This window comes from Impatiens glandulifera, chromosome 5 (genome assembly GCF_907164915.1).
Source record: "Impatiens glandulifera chromosome 5, dImpGla2.1, whole genome shotgun sequence".
In the NCBI taxonomy this organism is placed as follows: Eukaryota; Viridiplantae; Streptophyta; class Magnoliopsida; order Ericales; family Balsaminaceae; genus Impatiens; species Impatiens glandulifera.
In genome coordinates, this window is record NC_061866.1 from 41,253,439 (window position 1) to 41,271,370 (window position 17,932).

The window sequence follows — 17,932 nt, forward strand, 5'->3', positions numbered from 1 at the left end:
TGACTAAGAATTTTAACCAATGACCATGAGTAGCACCCCAACCAAAGATCATGAACCCGGACCGAGGGTTTATTGACCCAGGACCGAGGACTTTTTAGCCCCGACCAATGAAAATGAACCCATGACCGAAGACACCGGTCCTAAAGCCTGTTTGGTTCCGATTTTAAAATTCCAAAATTATTTTTGTAATTTTGAAACCTCAAACCATTTTCTAAAATCCCGAAAAATTAGAAAATGATTTCAAAATATTTTTGGAATATTTTCAAATTTTTTTTTTTGACAAAGGCTCATTTGAGATTTAGTTTTAAATTTTAATGCATTTTTTTAAACTGATGTTCTTCAGGTATATTCATTCTTAGTCATCATCAACCATATGTACCAACATTTAAATAATTGTTGTTATAATTTTTTAAATTACGCAAAAACATATGCATATTTAGGACCAGAAGAATAATCGGTTAAAATAAATCGTTATACAACTGATTTTCATAAGCCAATTATATAAGTAGAGACCGTTTTTAAAATGAGTACGGAGGATGAAGCAAGAAAGCCTTTTCTCGAGTATCACCAAACTACGAATTTAAAGAAACTCTGGTGAAAAATACGTTTGTACACGTACACCTTTTATTGATTTTAAAAATTCAATTGGTGACTCTGTTTTCAAATAATTAATCTTTTAAATTAATTATTTTTAATTAATTTAAACATAGATTTTCAAAAAATCAAAATTTATTTCGAGTATAACAAATCTGAAGATTGTTTAAATTTGAACCCAAATTAATTATTTTTATAATTAATTTCAAAGGTATCAAGATCTATTTAAAATCTTTTAAAATAATGTTTTATTTTAAACAGATTCTTGACATGCAAACCGATGTTAAAATTCTCGAACCTCGAGCTTTTCCAGAACCAAGGGTTTACTGAGGATTACAATATCGATTAGACTAGCTTTACTTTTTAGAGTCCGCGGGGAAACAAAATATTGTGCGTTCTCGAACGCGAATAAAAGAGATTCCGATCAAAGTTCGGGGCTTGGTTACACGTGAGAAAGGACGGTAGCGTTATGTCTTTTGTGCTCATCAAATGATGACCTCTTTTATAAACTCTTGGACATTTTATACAAAATATTTTTTTACAATTCGTTTATTTAATCTACTCTAGTATGTACGTCTAAGGTTAAATCCAAACTTAATCATGCAACTAAATGTTTGTATCAATCTGTTCACAAGACATGCGTCTAGGTTATTGTCATGATACAAGAAATAAATAAATAAATAGATAAAAATTGAAATAAATACCCATAGATGAAGGTGAGATGTCAACCATACCTAAAATAAAATGAGAAAAAAGAGTGTTAGTAAAAAAAATAAAATTTACAAACAAGACTTAATCAAACTGAATACCAATTACAACTAATTGGTCCTTCCAACTAAACAAAAAAAACCATTCAACTCTTCATTATCACCTTAGAAACTTATTTCAACCATTCAAATAACATGACAACAACATTATATCAACAACATATCAAGAATTCAATGAACTCGAGTTCTAAAGAAGGTTGTAAATTGTTTTAGTGATCGAAACAAACATCAACAACATACCAACCTCTTCTAGCATATCCATGAGATATTTAGTAATAGCAAAAGCTTTCGTTTTTAAAATATTTCAGTCATATGTTTTTGTTCCAATCAAATACATGGTCTTCCTAATTTCTTTGTTTAATTAGGCATTTCTTTTGTCCGCCTACACTTTCCTTGGGGTTTTACACATGATAACCCTCTTTTCTTTTAATTAAATGTGAAGTCCAACTTGCCTTTTAAAATTTCATCTAGCTCTCCCTTTATCTTCCTTCCTTAGGCCTGGTTTGACTTCAACTTCATAACTTAATTGACTAAGTCCTTGGCCTGTTTAATTAGATACTTTATTATTATTATTTTTTATTTTCGCAAAATAAATAAACTAACATTTATATCAAAAATATATATTTTTCTAATTTTATTTTATTTTATTTATTTAATTTGTCTAACTATTTATATCTCTTCTATATTTTATTTAAATAGTACATAATTTAATTATTTTAGATCCCATACAATGGACCCTTATAAAATTTAGAAAAAAATAATTTCAATGGTTCAGGATTATTTTAAATTATAAATCAGGAATAAAAAATGAGTGTCTACAGAATTCATTCGATTCGAAAACCGAAAATAAAATTCGAATTCGATAGAATATCCGATTCAATCAAATATTAAACACCCACAAACACAATTATCATCGTACACTTATAAACAACCAAACAAAACCTAGAAACAATTCATACCATTATTATTAACAAACAAAAAAAAATAAAAAAAAATCTGATATGTACATGCTTATAATTAAAATATAACAAATTACATTTTTTTTTAAATACTTTTATTTTTTTTCCTAAATGATTTAGGCATGAGACATTCCTTTTTTATTCTACATGAATTTCTATCGTCAAAACATCTTCCAAAATTAGGGGTAAAACACTAATATAAAAATGGCCCACTTTTATTTGTTTTTTCAAATTTTGAGTAATCAAATTGAAGAGAATAGATAAAAGCCATTACAATCATTTTTTAAGTTTTGATAACAACTATTAGATCTTGTTTGTTTTTCATTTTAATTAGTTGTTATCAAAACTTAATTTGTAATTTTCTTTTATTATTAAACTAAATCTAAAAGGACTCCACACAAATTATAACACATCATTTCAATTTAAGATTCTCTTAATAACAAATTAAATCTTAACACAACAACCCAATTAAGTATTCATTTTTTTTAGAACAACACACTCAAAAACAATGAAATTCTCAATATATATATAAAAAAAAAGAGTGAAAAAGCCTCCCATTCCATGTTGGGCTAGGGTGAATTTGATTTCATTATTTTATTTTTCCAGATTTTTGCAATATCATCAGCAACTTTTATGGCATCTATTGAAACACCAGACAACCCTTCTTTTGTGAAACCAACTGCATATAATCCATCTTTTCCTTTCCATCCTTCATCTGGAAAATCCCATTTGCATCCATCTTTCGAGAACAAATCATTTTCCTGAACAAACAAACAAAAAAAGTTAAAATTCCAACACAAAAAATCTAACCAAACAGACCATATTTCCAATTTACCTGTAACCAAAAAGGGACATTACTAGAATACCCAGTTGCAAAAATGACAGAGTGAAGCTGTTCAACAACTTCACCATTAACGAGCTCAACTCTGTCACTTCCAAACCTATCAATCTCACCTGGAACTATCCTCATCATCCCAGATTTTATCTTCTTTAAACTACCAATATCGAAAACCGGATTCTTCCCTTTACTTTCTTTAATCTCTAAAGGACCCATTTCTGGTCTTTTCAATCCATACATCTCTGTATTTCCAAGAATCAATTTTGCTGCAAACATCATTATTTTATCAACAGTCTTCAATGACAGCCATTTCATCAACATCACTGCCCAACTGTAAGTCGACTTCCCAAGGATTTCTCTCGGCAATACATGAAACTGTTCACAAAAATTTCAAATCCAACTTTAAGATCGATCTTTCATCTTAGTTTTAAGCAAAGACTATATTTTTCTTACCGAATTTCGAACCACCATAAATGGAATCGCATTGTAGTGGCAAAGATCGAGCGAGACTTCCATGCCGGAGTTTCCACATCCAACAACTAAAACACGTTTATGACTATACGCCTCGCCGGACTTATATTCAGAAGAATGCATACTTTGGCCGGTAAAGTCCTTCAGGCCGTAGAATTCCGGGATAAACGGAGTCGCGTTCTCGCCCGTCGCCACCACCAACCACTGACTGATATATTCAAACTCGTCGACCTCATTCCCCAAGAGTCCCTTGACCTTCCACATCCCGCAGTTCTGATAGAAACGAGCCGATTTCACGGTCTGATCGAACCGCGGCTCGATTTGGAACTTATTCGCGTAGGCTTCGAGGTAATCGATGAATTGATATTTTGTTGGGTAATTAGGGATGTTATGTGGGTATGAGAAGTGGGGAAGTTTACAGAATTGTTTAGGAAGGTGGAGTTTGAGGCGGTTGTAAGTTCGGTTTTGCCAAAGTGAAGCAATGCACGGGGCTTTGTCGAGAATGGTGAAGGGGACATTTTGAAGCTTGAGGCCGGCAGCCACGGCTAGACCGGAAGGACCGGCACCGATGATGAGAGGGCCGTTTACGAAAATAGGCCTACTAGAGAAGGTGAGGGTTTCTTGATCATGATTATCAACTGGTTGAGACATGATAATTTTGTATAGTGAGGAAGAAATTATGTGTGGAGGATTGATGATGGGATTGGGACGGTTTAAATAAAGAAGATGAATATGGGTTTAGTGTGGAATTAGGACAAAAGATGACTAACTTAATGGACAAGTTTTTTTTCTTTTAAGGAGCAATAACAAAAATAAAATATTTTTGTTTCTTACTTGTAGGTTTTTTAAGTTAAATTTGAGGGTATGACTATGCTGAGTGGTCAAGTCTACAATTGTAATACACTTTATAAAAGTTAATTATATTTATTGAGTTTGTGTTTATGTTTAATCATGGATAAAGAGTTATTTAAATTTTATTATTTTAATGTTTACCCATAAATATGTTGATGTTAAGAGTTGTATAAGGTAAGACACTAATTTTAAAGACATAAATAGTATGAGATCTTACGGCTGAAGTGCATATAACTCTTTTGAGTGTAATATTACAAATTTGTGTTTTTTTTTTTTTGCGTTTTAAAAATCGTTTCAAACTGGTTAAATTCGACACCCGAATCTTAACAATTGCTTCAGATTCATACTCGAAGCGAGGTCATGATCATAAACGGAAAGCTAATTCCAGGAGTTGAATAGCCCTAACTCTAGTTTTCACTCGTCTTTCTCAGTCCCTGAAAGTCCTTTTGGTGGCCTAGCCCTATTTCAAAACTCGAGTCTTAAGTGACTTGAATCGTTGACAAACACCTGCGTCGCGCTAATAAGACAAAGAAATTGGGAATGCCTAAACTTTCTCGATATGATTGATTCACATCACAATTAGAGGTGAAGGAGACAAGTTTAAGGCACCAAACATGGTCGGTCCCCAACCTCCACCTGTCATTAGTAATCTCAATTCGCTTTTTCTATTAACTAGTACAGCTAGTCTTGTACTTGCAGGAAACACTAGTAAATCATGCGATCTCTACTCTACCAAGTTATACCATGCCTTAGGACTAGCTACCGTTTTTAGAAACTGCATCATACTAAAGGCGAGCTAGTTCCTAGCGAACAGTTTGATAATCTCTTTCATGTATGAAGACTTAAGCTCACATTATGTCGGTCAGGTGCTACTAACTCGTCTTTCACTCTTCTACGATGGTATAAAGTCTTTATGGGCGACTAGATCTGTCTTCAACCATCACTACTGTGTTGCGTTCGGGTCATTCGCCTAAATCAAGGCCTACGGGTGACCCCTAAACGGACTTCCCGACGGTTTTGATTTAGGGCAGTTGTGAACCCTTGGATCTGGACAATACATCCCCTATAGTTTTCGTTACCGAGATATATTTTTTATGTTTTTCATTATTTTCAGAGATTTTTTGGGTAATCCGCTTCCATGCTTCAAACAATAAATTTTAAACGGTCCACTCGCACGAGCAAGAGGCACACTAGCAACGTGTGTTGCGTGATTATACTTGATTTTTTTCACTTAATTAGGTGAACAGTTGACCGGAAGATAACTTTGATACACATGGAAGAACGAGTGTCTCTTCTAGACGAGTAGTTGTCACACGGAAGATAAAGCGGCGCTTTCGTGTTATAGCTTTTAAGCCTTATGTTTGAATTGCTTTGTTGGTTCTCCTTCTTTTGGGGGTGGTTTTGATTTGTTTTTCAACCATTATAAGTGTTACATTTTTTTATTTTTTTTAGAAAAAGTGTTACATTTATTGTAATAGTGTGACACTCCAACCACGTTATTTTATCTTATTCTTTCTTATAATCTTGATTTGAAATTTGTAATGTTATTGTTTTTACATCATTTTGATTGTGTGAATATTAGTGTATTTAATATTATATTAAGAGAGATTGGGACAGTCATGTTAACTACCCATTACCATAGTTTTCTTTTCAGTATATATTAAATGTAATTTGTATTATTTGAGTTTATGAGAAAAACATTTGTTTTCCAATTTATCTCTATTCACTCACATATGTTTTTTTTTTTATTATGTTTGTTTATTTTGATTAACTCATGTCAAATTGTAAGACTAATGTAAAGCCCGATTTGATCAATGTAATATTCTAGATCAATCTCTTTTAGATTTATTTGTTTTCTATGGAAGATAAAAATTTGAATATTGTATTATACAAATCTAATATTGATAAATGTAGAAAAACTGAAAGAAAAACAAACAAACGTTGTAATATAAGTTTTGTATGGTTGGGTTTACAAAAAAAATTAAATTTTAATTTATTTAATTTAGTATTATTATTTATCAATCTCATCACTTAATTTATTAACTAAAATACTAAAATTATAAATCTTGAAATTATAAATTAACTCTTCTATATTTTTTTTTAAAGAACGAACCATTGACCACTGGGAGTGAGCATAATTTGGGTTTACCTAAACCCAACCCTAACCCAAAATATTAATTTGTGTTGTGTATAGGTTGGGTTTAATTTGGGTTGGGTTAAGGTTATCCAAATTACCAAAATTATATAAATTTAATTTAATTCTCTATTATTAATCTAATATAAAGTAATCATCTTCCAACTTTAAATCGAACATATTTTTGACATATTTAACACATTTTTCATACGTTTAACACGTTTTTGGCACGTTTAACACGTTTTTTACATGTTTAACACGTTTTCACACTTATAACATGTTTTTCACTTGTTTAATACGTTATTGACACGTTTAACACGTTGTCACACAAATAACACATTTTCACACATTTTTCACGTTTTTGTCACGTTTAAGACTAGGGATGGCAACGGGTACCCTACCCGCCGGGTAGTGAAGTACCCATCCCCGAACTCGAATTTCAAATTACTACCCGACCCCGACCCCGAACCCGACGGGTATCTCTATTTATATCCCCATCCCCGATTCATCGGGTACCCGATCCCCGACGGGTACCCCATTACCCGATATGAAATATTAAAAAATTATATTTAATTAATTAAAATTATATAAATTAAATATAATAGGTTACTACAAAATATAATTAACCTAAAACTATTAATAAATATTATATCCTTAAACAATAGACAATAAAATCATCCACACATAATATAAATTCATCCATACTACAAAAATACTGAAAAAACTTAAAAGTGATAGAACATAAATCTTAATTAAACACAAAAACTTCAATAATCATCAAATTAGTTTTCTCACAAAAAGCATCCTTCTTGAATACATTTCTTCAACACATGTAAATTACAACCTACAAAATCAAAAGAAAAACAATCAACATTAACATATACAAAAAATAGATATTAATATATTGAACTATTATTCCCTAAATATAGTTAAACATAATATTTAAAAAACTCTTTTATTTTTTAACTAATATATTGAACTAAATATAAGGAACTTTTAATATTCCTTAAAAAAAACTCTTTAACCCTTTATTTTTGCCTTTACAAAAAATAATTTTATTTATTGTATTACTTTATTAAATTATATATTATTTCATAAAAAGTATTTAATAATATTAATATTCTATTATAATTTACCAACCTAGTTTGTGAAACCCTAATTTGTGAGTTGTGAAAATCCATCTACATTACATGATTTGGATAAATTTTTATAATGTTTAATGTGGTTTATTTAATCTGAGTCAAATAACTTATAGGCATATTACATATATAATGAAACTATGAAAGTATGTCTAAATCTATTCTCGCATATATATAAGTTATTCCACTTATTAAGCATATATATATATATATAATCTGAAAATATCTATTAATTCTACATATTAAACAAAAAAATTTATAAATCAACATATTAAACAAAAAAATCTATAAATAATAGAAGTATTACTTACCTACTATGTGTTGTATTCGTGTAGAACTTATAGAAAAAATCAACTTTGTTGCTGTTAAAACGGAAGAAGAAGCTACAAAATAAAGATTGAAGATTAAGTTAATAAATAAATAAATATAAGATTGTAAGAGTTGAAGAACAAACATAACTTTATTAAATATAAAAATTACTTACTTGCATAAAACTAGAAGAAGGTGGAAGAAGATAGAAGTTGAAGACTTGAAGAAAGGTTGAATTGGGGATGGCAATGGGTACCCGTATACCCGATACCCGTGGGTACCCGATGATCGGGTTCGGGTATTTTAAATCGGGTTCGGGGTCGGGGTCGGGGATGGGGAGTAAAAAATGGTACCCGATCGGGGAATATATATATATATATATATATATATATATATATATATATATATTAATAAAATTTAAGTGACTTATCAAATTCCACCTTATAACTTGTAACTACTAACCATCATTAAATAAATATATTAATTATTTTATCATTACTAACATCACGCTTAACATCATTTCCTAGATCCATGTTTAACAAGTTAAATTTCATTCATTTGTAAATTGTAATAAGTGTTTCTCTCTCATAGTATGTTCGTTGTTCATTCTTGATTCAACCTTTCTTCAAGTCTTCAACTTCTATCTTCTTCCACCTTCTTCTAGTTTTATGCAAGTAAGTAATTTTTATATTTAATAAAGTTATGTTTGTTCTTCAACTCTTACAATCTTATATTTATTTATTTATTAACTTAATCTTCAATCTTTATTTTGTAGCTTCTTCTTCCGTTTTAACAGCAACAAAGTTGATTTTTTCTATAAGTTCTACACGAATACAACACATAGTAGGTAAGTAATACTTCTATTATTTATAGATTTTTTTGTTTAATATGTTGATTTATAAATTTTTTTGTTTAATATGTAGAATTAATAGATATTTTCAGATTATATATATATATATATGCTTAATAAGTGGAATAACTTATATATATGCGAGAATAGATTTAGACATACTTTCATAGTTTCATTATATATGTAATATGCCTATAAGTTATTTGACTCAGATTAAATAAACCACATTAAACATTATAAAAATTTATCCAAATCATGTAATGTAGATGGATTTTCACAACTCACAAATTAGGGTTTCACAAACTAGGTTGGTAAATTATAATAGAATATTAATATTATTAAATACTTTTTATGAAATAATATATAATTTAATAAAGTAATACAATAAATAAAATTATTTTTTGTAAAGGCAAAAATAAAGGGTTAAAGAGTTTTTTTTAAGGAATATTAAAAGTTCCTTATATTTAGTTCAATATATTAGTTAAAAAATAAAAGAGTTTTTTAAATATTATGTTTAACTATATTTAGGGAATAATAGTTCAATATATTAATATCTATTTTTTTATATGTTAATGTTGATTGTTTTTCTTTTGATGTTGTAGGTTGTAATTTACATGTGTTGAAGAAATGTATTCAAGAAGGATGCTTTTTGTGAGAAAACTAATTTGATGATTATTGAAGTTTTTGTGTTTAATTAAGATTTATGTTCTATCACTTTTAAGTTTTTTCAGTATTTTTGTAGTATGGATGAATTTATATTATGTGTGGATGATTTTATTGTCTATTGTTTAAGGATATAATATTTATTAATAGTTTTAGGTTAATTATATTTTGTAGTAACCTATTATATTTAATTTATATAATTTTAATTAATTAAATATAATTTTTTAATATTTCATATCGGGTAATGGGGTACCCGTCGGGGATCGGGTACCCGATGAATCGGGGATGGGGATATAAATAGAGATACCCGTCGGGTTCGGGGTCGGGGTCGGGTAGTAATTTGAAATTCGAGTTCGGGGATGGGTACTTCACTACCCGGCGGGTAGGGTACCCGTTGCCATCCCTAGGTTGAATCAAGAATGAACAACGAACATACTATGAGAGAGAAACACTTATTACAATTTACAAATGAATGAAATTTAACTTGTTAAACATGAATCTAGGAAATGATGTTAAGCGTGATGTTAGTAATGATAAAATAATTAATATATTTATTTAATGATGGTTAGTAGTTACAAGTTATAAGGTGGAATTTGATAAGTCACTTAAATTTTATTAATATATATATATATATATATATTAATATTAATATATTCGGGTATCGGGTTTGGGTTTCCAACACTCCCCATCCCCGACCCCGAACCCGATCGGGTACCATTTTTTACTCCCCATCCCCGACCCCGACCCCGAACCCGATTTAAAATACCCGAACCCGATCATCGGGTACCCACGGGTATCGGGTATACGGGTACCCATTGCCATCCCCATTTAAGACGTTTTTGACAGGTTTAATACGTTTAACACGTTTTTGACAAGTTTAATACGTTTTTTACGTTTTGACATGTTTAACACGTTGAACACGTTTCTGACAAGTTTAACACAGTTTTCACGTTTTTGGCACGTTTAATACGTTTTTGATATTTTAACACGTTTAACACGTTTTTGATATGTTTAAAACGTTTAGCACGTTTAACATGTTTTTTACACATTTAACATGTTTTCATGTTTTTGGCATGTTTAACACTTTTTTGATATGTTTAACACGTATTTCATACGTTTTTCACATTTTTTGCACGTTTAACACGTTTTTGACATTTTGAACACGTTTAATATGTTTTTGGCTCATTTAACACATTTTTAGCACATTTAACACATTTTGGTACGTTTTTCACGTTTTGGCACATTTTTCACATTTTTGGCACGTTTAACACATTTTTACACATTTAACATATTTTTAACATGTTTAACATGGTTTTTGTACGTTAACACGATTTGACACGTTTTTGACATATTTAACACATTTTTCACATTTATGGCACGTTTGACATGTTTTCCCAAAAAAAACACGTTTTTTACGTTTTGGCACGTTTAATGTGTAAAAAACGTATTAAATATGTCAAAAATGCGAGAAACGTGTTAAATGTGTCAAAACATTCCAAAAACATGAAAAATGTGGATAACATGTTAAACATGTCAAAAACGTGTTAAACGTGTCAAAATGTGTTAAACGTGCCAAAAACTTGAAAAATGTGTTAAACATGCCAAAAACGTGAAAAACATGTTAAACATGTCAAAACGTGAAAAACATATTAAACATGTCAAAACGTGAAAAATATGCCAAAATGTGTTAAATGTGTTGTAATAATGGAAAACGTGTCAAATATGTCAAAAACAAGTTAAATGTGTTAAACATATCAAAAACATGAAAAACGTGTTCAACGTGTAAAAAACATGTGAAACGTGCCAAAAACATTTTAAACGTGCCAAAAACGTGAAAACGTGTTAAACATGTGAAAATGTATTAAACGTGTCAAAAACGTGAGAAACGTGTTAAACGTGTCAAAAACGTGAGAAACGTGTCAAAACGTGAAAAACGTGTTAAACATGTTAAAACATGTTAAAAATATTAAAATGTGTTAAACGGATAAAAATGTGTTTGATGAAAAAATAAAAATAATAATTTGGGTTACCCAACCCAACCCAACCCATGTTAGTAAATAATATGGATTGGGTTATGAGTTGGGTAAATTTAATTTGGGTTGAATATGGGTTTGGTTTACCTGTTTGCTCACCCCTAACAACCACAAAAAGAAAAAAAAAATGGACGCGGTACTATTTAAAGTGTAACACGATGTTTTGAATTAATTATATGCCATGCAACACAAAAAAGACAATCACGCGGTATTGAAAGTGTAATACATTGTTTAATAGTATAACCTTGTATTATTAATTAATTATATGATATGTGATTCACGTGTGAGCCAAGTAGACTAATGCGTTCCATTTCTTCTCAAGTCAAGAAAATTCACATTTGTTACTTTTCATAAAGTACATATGACTAGAAGTCTAGAAGGGTAAAGACCATAAAGAATAGTCCTCCATCTTAGTTACAACTTACAAGATTATACCTAACTATTTTATTTTCCAATTTAACCTTCATTATTATAAAAAAAATATTAATTTAAAATTTTATATTTAAAACATTTTAAAAATAATGATAATATAATTAATTATTATTTATATATTATATGATAGATGATATGGGAGAAAAATTAGAAAGAATGATAAAGAAATAAAATCTTTATAATGTCACGTTATTTCATTTCTTTATCATTTTTCATGTTATATATTATGTTATTATTATATTTTAATTTAAATAGTAATAACACATTTTTTTTTCATTATAATATTATTGTTATTTATTATATTATTTTTTATACAATTAATATTAATTATTAGTAGTAATTAAGCATAATAATTAAGAAAATTATAAATAATAAAATAATATTTTTTATTGAAAATTAAATAAAAATACAAAAAAAAAAATTAATTTCACAATTAAAAAAATTAAAGAAATTATATAATGATATACAAAAATAATGTGATATATAATAATAACATTTTTTTTAATAAATAATAGTAAAAGAATTTAAATAACAATACAGATATTTATAAAGAAATAATAATAATTTTTTTATAAACCTTAAGTCCTGGGTTCGAACCCGTTAGGCGACAAATTTTACTTATGGTTAAATGGTTAAGTATGTTTGGAACTACATGCTTAATTCTTAATTCGTTGTCCAATTTTTAATTTAAAAAAAAATAATAATAATTTTTTATTTATTTTCTTTATATCATCACTTGAAAAGAAGGAAATTTTTTATTTTTCTAATTTTGTATTACTTTTTTTAATAACTATTATTTAGCAACACAAAATTAAAAAATATTTACAATTTATACCTTACATTTTACTTTCAACCAAATAAAAATAATATAGACAAGTTATACATTTTATACCCGTACAACTTATATCTCTACAACTTATATCTCTGTCTAATTAAGGGTGATCATATTTTGGTTGGATACAATCCCAACTCGAAACCAAAATATAAATTTAAGTAAAATAATTTTGTTTGTTAAATTTAAGAAGTAAAATCATGGTTATTTTTATCTGCTAACCTGTTGAATTTGTGACTTGTGTCAAGGACTTGTAAGAAGTCAATGCTCTCCATTTTATGTTTACTTTGGGAAAGTAGTCAAGACTTGATGACACACAAATTCTATACTATCAAATAACTAATTAATATATTATATATAGTTTATATTTTCAAGATAATAATTTTTGTACAAAATATAGCATCTTACTGATACAAATCAAACAATCATTTAAGATAAGATATGTCTACAGAAAAGTTAATTTAAGTATAGAAAACATAACACAAATACTAATATGATAAACAATATGTATTTCATAGCATAACAAATTGATCTATTATATAGAAAAATTGTAGTAATTATATAGAACAATTTGTACAATTTTCTTTGTCTCCTAAAAAAAGAGAAACAGAAGATAAAAGATTTTTCAACCTTTTTTTTTACCTATATCCTCTTTCTGTTATCTTATTTTATTTTTGGAATCTTAGATTCAGTTAGAAACATTTTCACCATTAATATCATACTGATAATTAGTAAAAGAAAAGGAATAAGCATATATAACCTTAGGCATATAATTAAGGTATTTGTTGTTGGGATCACTCATCCATATATAACAACAGTTGGCAATTTGGCTTATAGTGTTTTGAATATAACAACAGGATCACTCATCATATATAGATTTTGAATAGACTTATAGTGTTGTCAAATAAAGAACTGATTGAATGAAAAAAAATATGAAAGGAAGATGGCTTCCATTTGTTGATACTTGTTTTTAGTAAATAATCTGGAAACTAACCTGGTTGAATCAACATACAACCATTTATAAGTCCTTCTAGGCATTGTATCATATAAATAATAATCTATATTATGTAAATTATTATTATTCTCGCTAATATAAATTCTCTTTAGTTTTTGACATATGTTATGAGTTAATTGTCGCATCGGTATATCTAGGTTAGACAAACAAGGTGATTCAAACTGTGAACATTCTACTTTGCTCATGAAAATATATGATGTTATTTCCTATGTGGTTGTGTGATATGTAGAAATCTGGTTAAAGAAATTGTATCTTGTTTACAAGCGATTGGCCATAAGGTAAGTCCGTAAGCCCACGGTCAGTCCATTTATTAAATAAAAATAAAAATTTTATTTAAATTTATTATTTTAAAATAAAAATAAAAAAGTGTTATTTAAAAAAAATTAAGTTATGAATTTAAATCTTATTAAAATCTTATTTTAATAATTTTAAAAAAATTTTCTTAAGCTTTTCTACGTGTGGACTGAGACAGCCCAATTTTCGGGGCGACATTATTTACAAGAAATCTAGTTATGTAGAAACAAATTGTACCATTATTATTAACAAAAATATATGAACATGCTTATAAATAAAAAAAGGAAATTTTTTAATCATATATATATATATATTTTTATAAATAGTTTAAATGTGAAAACTAAAATCATAGTACATAAATCTTTGTACTAAGTTATGAGTCTATAATCATAGTACATAAGAGAATAGTGATGTTGGGCATAGAATGGACAAAGGGTCCACCAAATTGATTGGGTCCCAAGCTAAGGAGACATGAGATATAGCCCATTACCCGCATTTTTTAATTTAAAATCTTGTTTGTTTTTCATTTTAATTAATTGTTATCGTAACTTAATTTGTATTTTTCTTTTATTATTAAATTAAGTTTATTCTTTTGAAAAAAAAATCTAATCACTCCATTTAAGACTTTCTTATTAACAAATTAAATTTAAAAACAAATATTTATTATAACAGAAAATGCGAAAGATGTAAACAGTAACAAAAAGAATAAATATATAGTGTGATTCAACAATATAAAATTTTGTTGCGTTCATCCATGAGAGAATATATATATATATATATATATATATATATATATATATATATATATATTTATTGAAAATAAATAGAATTAACATAATCCTTTATAATCATGATCTTCTACCTTCATTCAAAACACTTATAGAAGAAAGAATATTATATCGAGTTTATATATAATACTAGGTCCTAAAATCCTTGAAGATATAGAATCATAATATATAATATATATATATATATATATATATGACCAACCTATTAAAAATGTCTAAATATTAGGTCTACTCAATACCTTTTGTTATCCTATTAATTTAAGTGAGTTAAATGATTTGTAAAATGGAGTCTTATTATCAGTTTCATTTATATACATATAAGATTTAATTAAAAACATGCAATTCTATCACTTTCAATTAATTTATTATTCACATTCTTCTACATTTGATCTCTTTACACAAAAAAAAACTAATGAGTAAAATTATTCTCTTCATGATCCCTTCGATGACGTTTCTAGTATTGGAGGGTGCTTATTTTCTCTTTACATAATTTAGATTTGAATTGAAATTTGTGTTTGTTATGTACGGTATTCTATTTAACTGGATCAAATTTATCGTCTCAAATTTGTGTAATATGAATAATATTTTCAATATTTGGTGAGTCGTCTACTCTTATACACTTTTCAATTGTGTTGGTGACCATTTCTCGAGTCTGTGTTTATTACATCAAATGAAATAGTGTTATCAAATATGTAATCATTTTTTTTTTCGAATATAGAGTTTTTAGAATTCATCTTTCATCTAGAACCTCTTTTACATGTATGTATTCTCTAATAATTTTGATGAGTTTCTCGTTATTTTGACAATATTTGTAGACGACCAATTATTATTTGACATAACTTTTATCGACGTTGTATACCAACTCATAGACAAAAACAAATTTTATCGTCGCTCTAGATTTTGGGTAGAACTTCCTCCTACCCCCACTTAATTAATAATTTATACGGTTTCACCATTCATTGTCTATGAACTCACCTTAAAAAGTTAAAAATTTCATGATTGAGGTATGATTTTTTTATAATTTAAGTTTTTTTTATCAATTTTTGTAACTCCTTATTTTATTTATTTATAATATATATAATTTATTCATAAAACAACACTCATAAATAATCAAGAACTCAATACATAAAAGAGTATAAAAGAAAATGGAAAAGCCTCATCTTCCATGTGAGGGAGGGCTAGCAAAATAAAATTTACAATAATAGAAATTAAGAAATCATATCTCTTAACATCTTATATTCAGACCATTTATAAAATAATAATAATAAATTGGTCAAGAATATAATAGTGAGGAAGGTTTATTGAATTTCCTTGTTTCTTCTATCCAAATTTTTGCAATATCATCAGCAACTCTTATAGCATCCATTGAAACACCAGACAATCCTTCCTTTGTGAACCCAACTCCATATAATCCATCTTTTCCTTTCCATCCTTCATCTGGAAATCTCCATTTTGGGTATCCATTTTCAGAGAACAAATCATTTTCCTGATAAAACAAAAAGGTTATTTTCTAACCCAAAAAATCCAACCAAAAAAACCCATTTTTCCAATTTACCTTTAACCAAGAAGGGACATTGCTGCAATACCCAGTTGCAAAAATAACAGAGTGAAGCTTATCAACAACTTCACCATTAACAAGCTCAACTTTACCTCTTCCAAACCTCTTAATCTCACCATTAACTATCTTCATCTTCCCAGATTCAATCTTCTTTAAACTTCCAATATCTAAAACTGGACTCTTCCCTTTCCTTTCTTTAATCTCTAAAGGACCCATTTCAGGTCTTCTCAATCCATACCTCTCTGTATCACCAAGAATCAATCTTGCAGCAACCACCATTATCTTATCAACAACCTTCAATGGCAGCCATTTCATCATCATCATTGCCCAACCATAAGTCGATTTCCCAAGGATTTCTCTCGGCAATACATGAACCTGTTCATCAAATGATTCAAATCCAACTTTAACATCAATCTTTCATCTTAATTTTAAACAAAGACTAAATTTTTCTTACCGAACTTCGAACCACCATCAATGGAATCGCATTGAAATGGCAAAGATCAAGCGAGACTTCCATACCCGAGTTTCCACATCCAACAACTAAAACACGTTTATCCCTATACCCCTCGCCGGACTTATATTCAGACGAATGCATAACCTCGCCGCCAAACTCCTCCACGCCGTCGAATTCCGGGATAATCGGAGCCGCGTTCTCCCCCGTCGCCACCACCAACCACCGACAGATATATTCAACCTCGTCAACCCCATTTCCCAAGATTCCTTTGACTCTCCACAGCCCGCATTTCTGGTCGAAACGAGCTGATTTCACTGTCTGATTGAACCGTGGCTCGATTTGGAACTTATTTGCGTAGGTTTCGAGGTAATTGATGAACTGATACTTTGTTGGGTATTGAGGGAAGTTATTTGGGTATGGGAAGTGGGGAAGTTGACAGAATTGTTTAGGAAGGTGGAGTTTTAGGCGGTTGTAAGTTCGGTTTTGCCAAAGGGATGCAATGCAGGAGGCTTTGTCGAGAATGATGAAGGGGACATTTTGAAGATTGAGGCCGGCAGCCACGGCTAGACCGGAAGGACCGGCACCGATGATGAGAGGGCCGTTTACGAAAATAGACCTGCCGGAGAAGATGATGGTTTCTTGATCATGATTATCAATTGGTTGAGACATGATGATTATGTTAAGTGAGGAAGATATTATGTGTGGAGGAATTGATGATGGGGGATTGGGAGGTTTAAATAGGGAAGTTAGAATTCAACTAGTTCTTTTTAATATATATTTTAGTTTTGTTATTTAATTTATAAAGAAGAATATTGGGTTTTGTGTGTTTATGTGGAATTATCCATTATGACACAATTACGATTCTCCCGTTGTAAAATTTCTGTTTTCTCGTAGAGGGGTAAAATAGTCATATTTATTTTATTTTATTGTTTTGCTACTATTTATGAGGG

At 29.0% G+C, this 17,932-nt stretch overlaps 2 protein-coding genes across 2 annotated transcripts; both read right to left on the bottom strand.

Moving 5' to 3' along the window:
- Window positions 1-2,889: 2,889 nt before the first annotated feature.
- LOC124939363 (probable indole-3-pyruvate monooxygenase YUCCA7) lies at window positions 2,890-4,280 on the bottom strand. Its single transcript, XM_047479843.1, has 3 exons — window positions 3,612-4,280; window positions 3,156-3,533; window positions 2,890-3,081 (listed from the first exon to the last, which is right to left on the bottom strand). The coding sequence occupies exons 1-3, from the start codon at window positions 4,278-4,280 to the stop codon at window positions 2,890-2,892; spliced, it is 1,239 nt and encodes a 412-aa protein (XP_047335799.1).
- Window positions 4,281-16,095: 11,815 nt separating this feature from the next.
- LOC124939365 (probable indole-3-pyruvate monooxygenase YUCCA7) lies at window positions 16,096-17,651 on the bottom strand. The gene is made up of 3 exons (XM_047479844.1): window positions 16,983-17,651; window positions 16,526-16,903; window positions 16,096-16,456 (listed from the first exon to the last, which is right to left on the bottom strand). Exons 1-3 carry the CDS (start codon window positions 17,649-17,651, stop codon window positions 16,244-16,246), a joined length of 1,260 nt encoding a protein of 419 aa, XP_047335800.1. The 3' UTR covers window positions 16,096-16,243.
- Window positions 17,652-17,932: the final 281 nt, after the last annotated feature.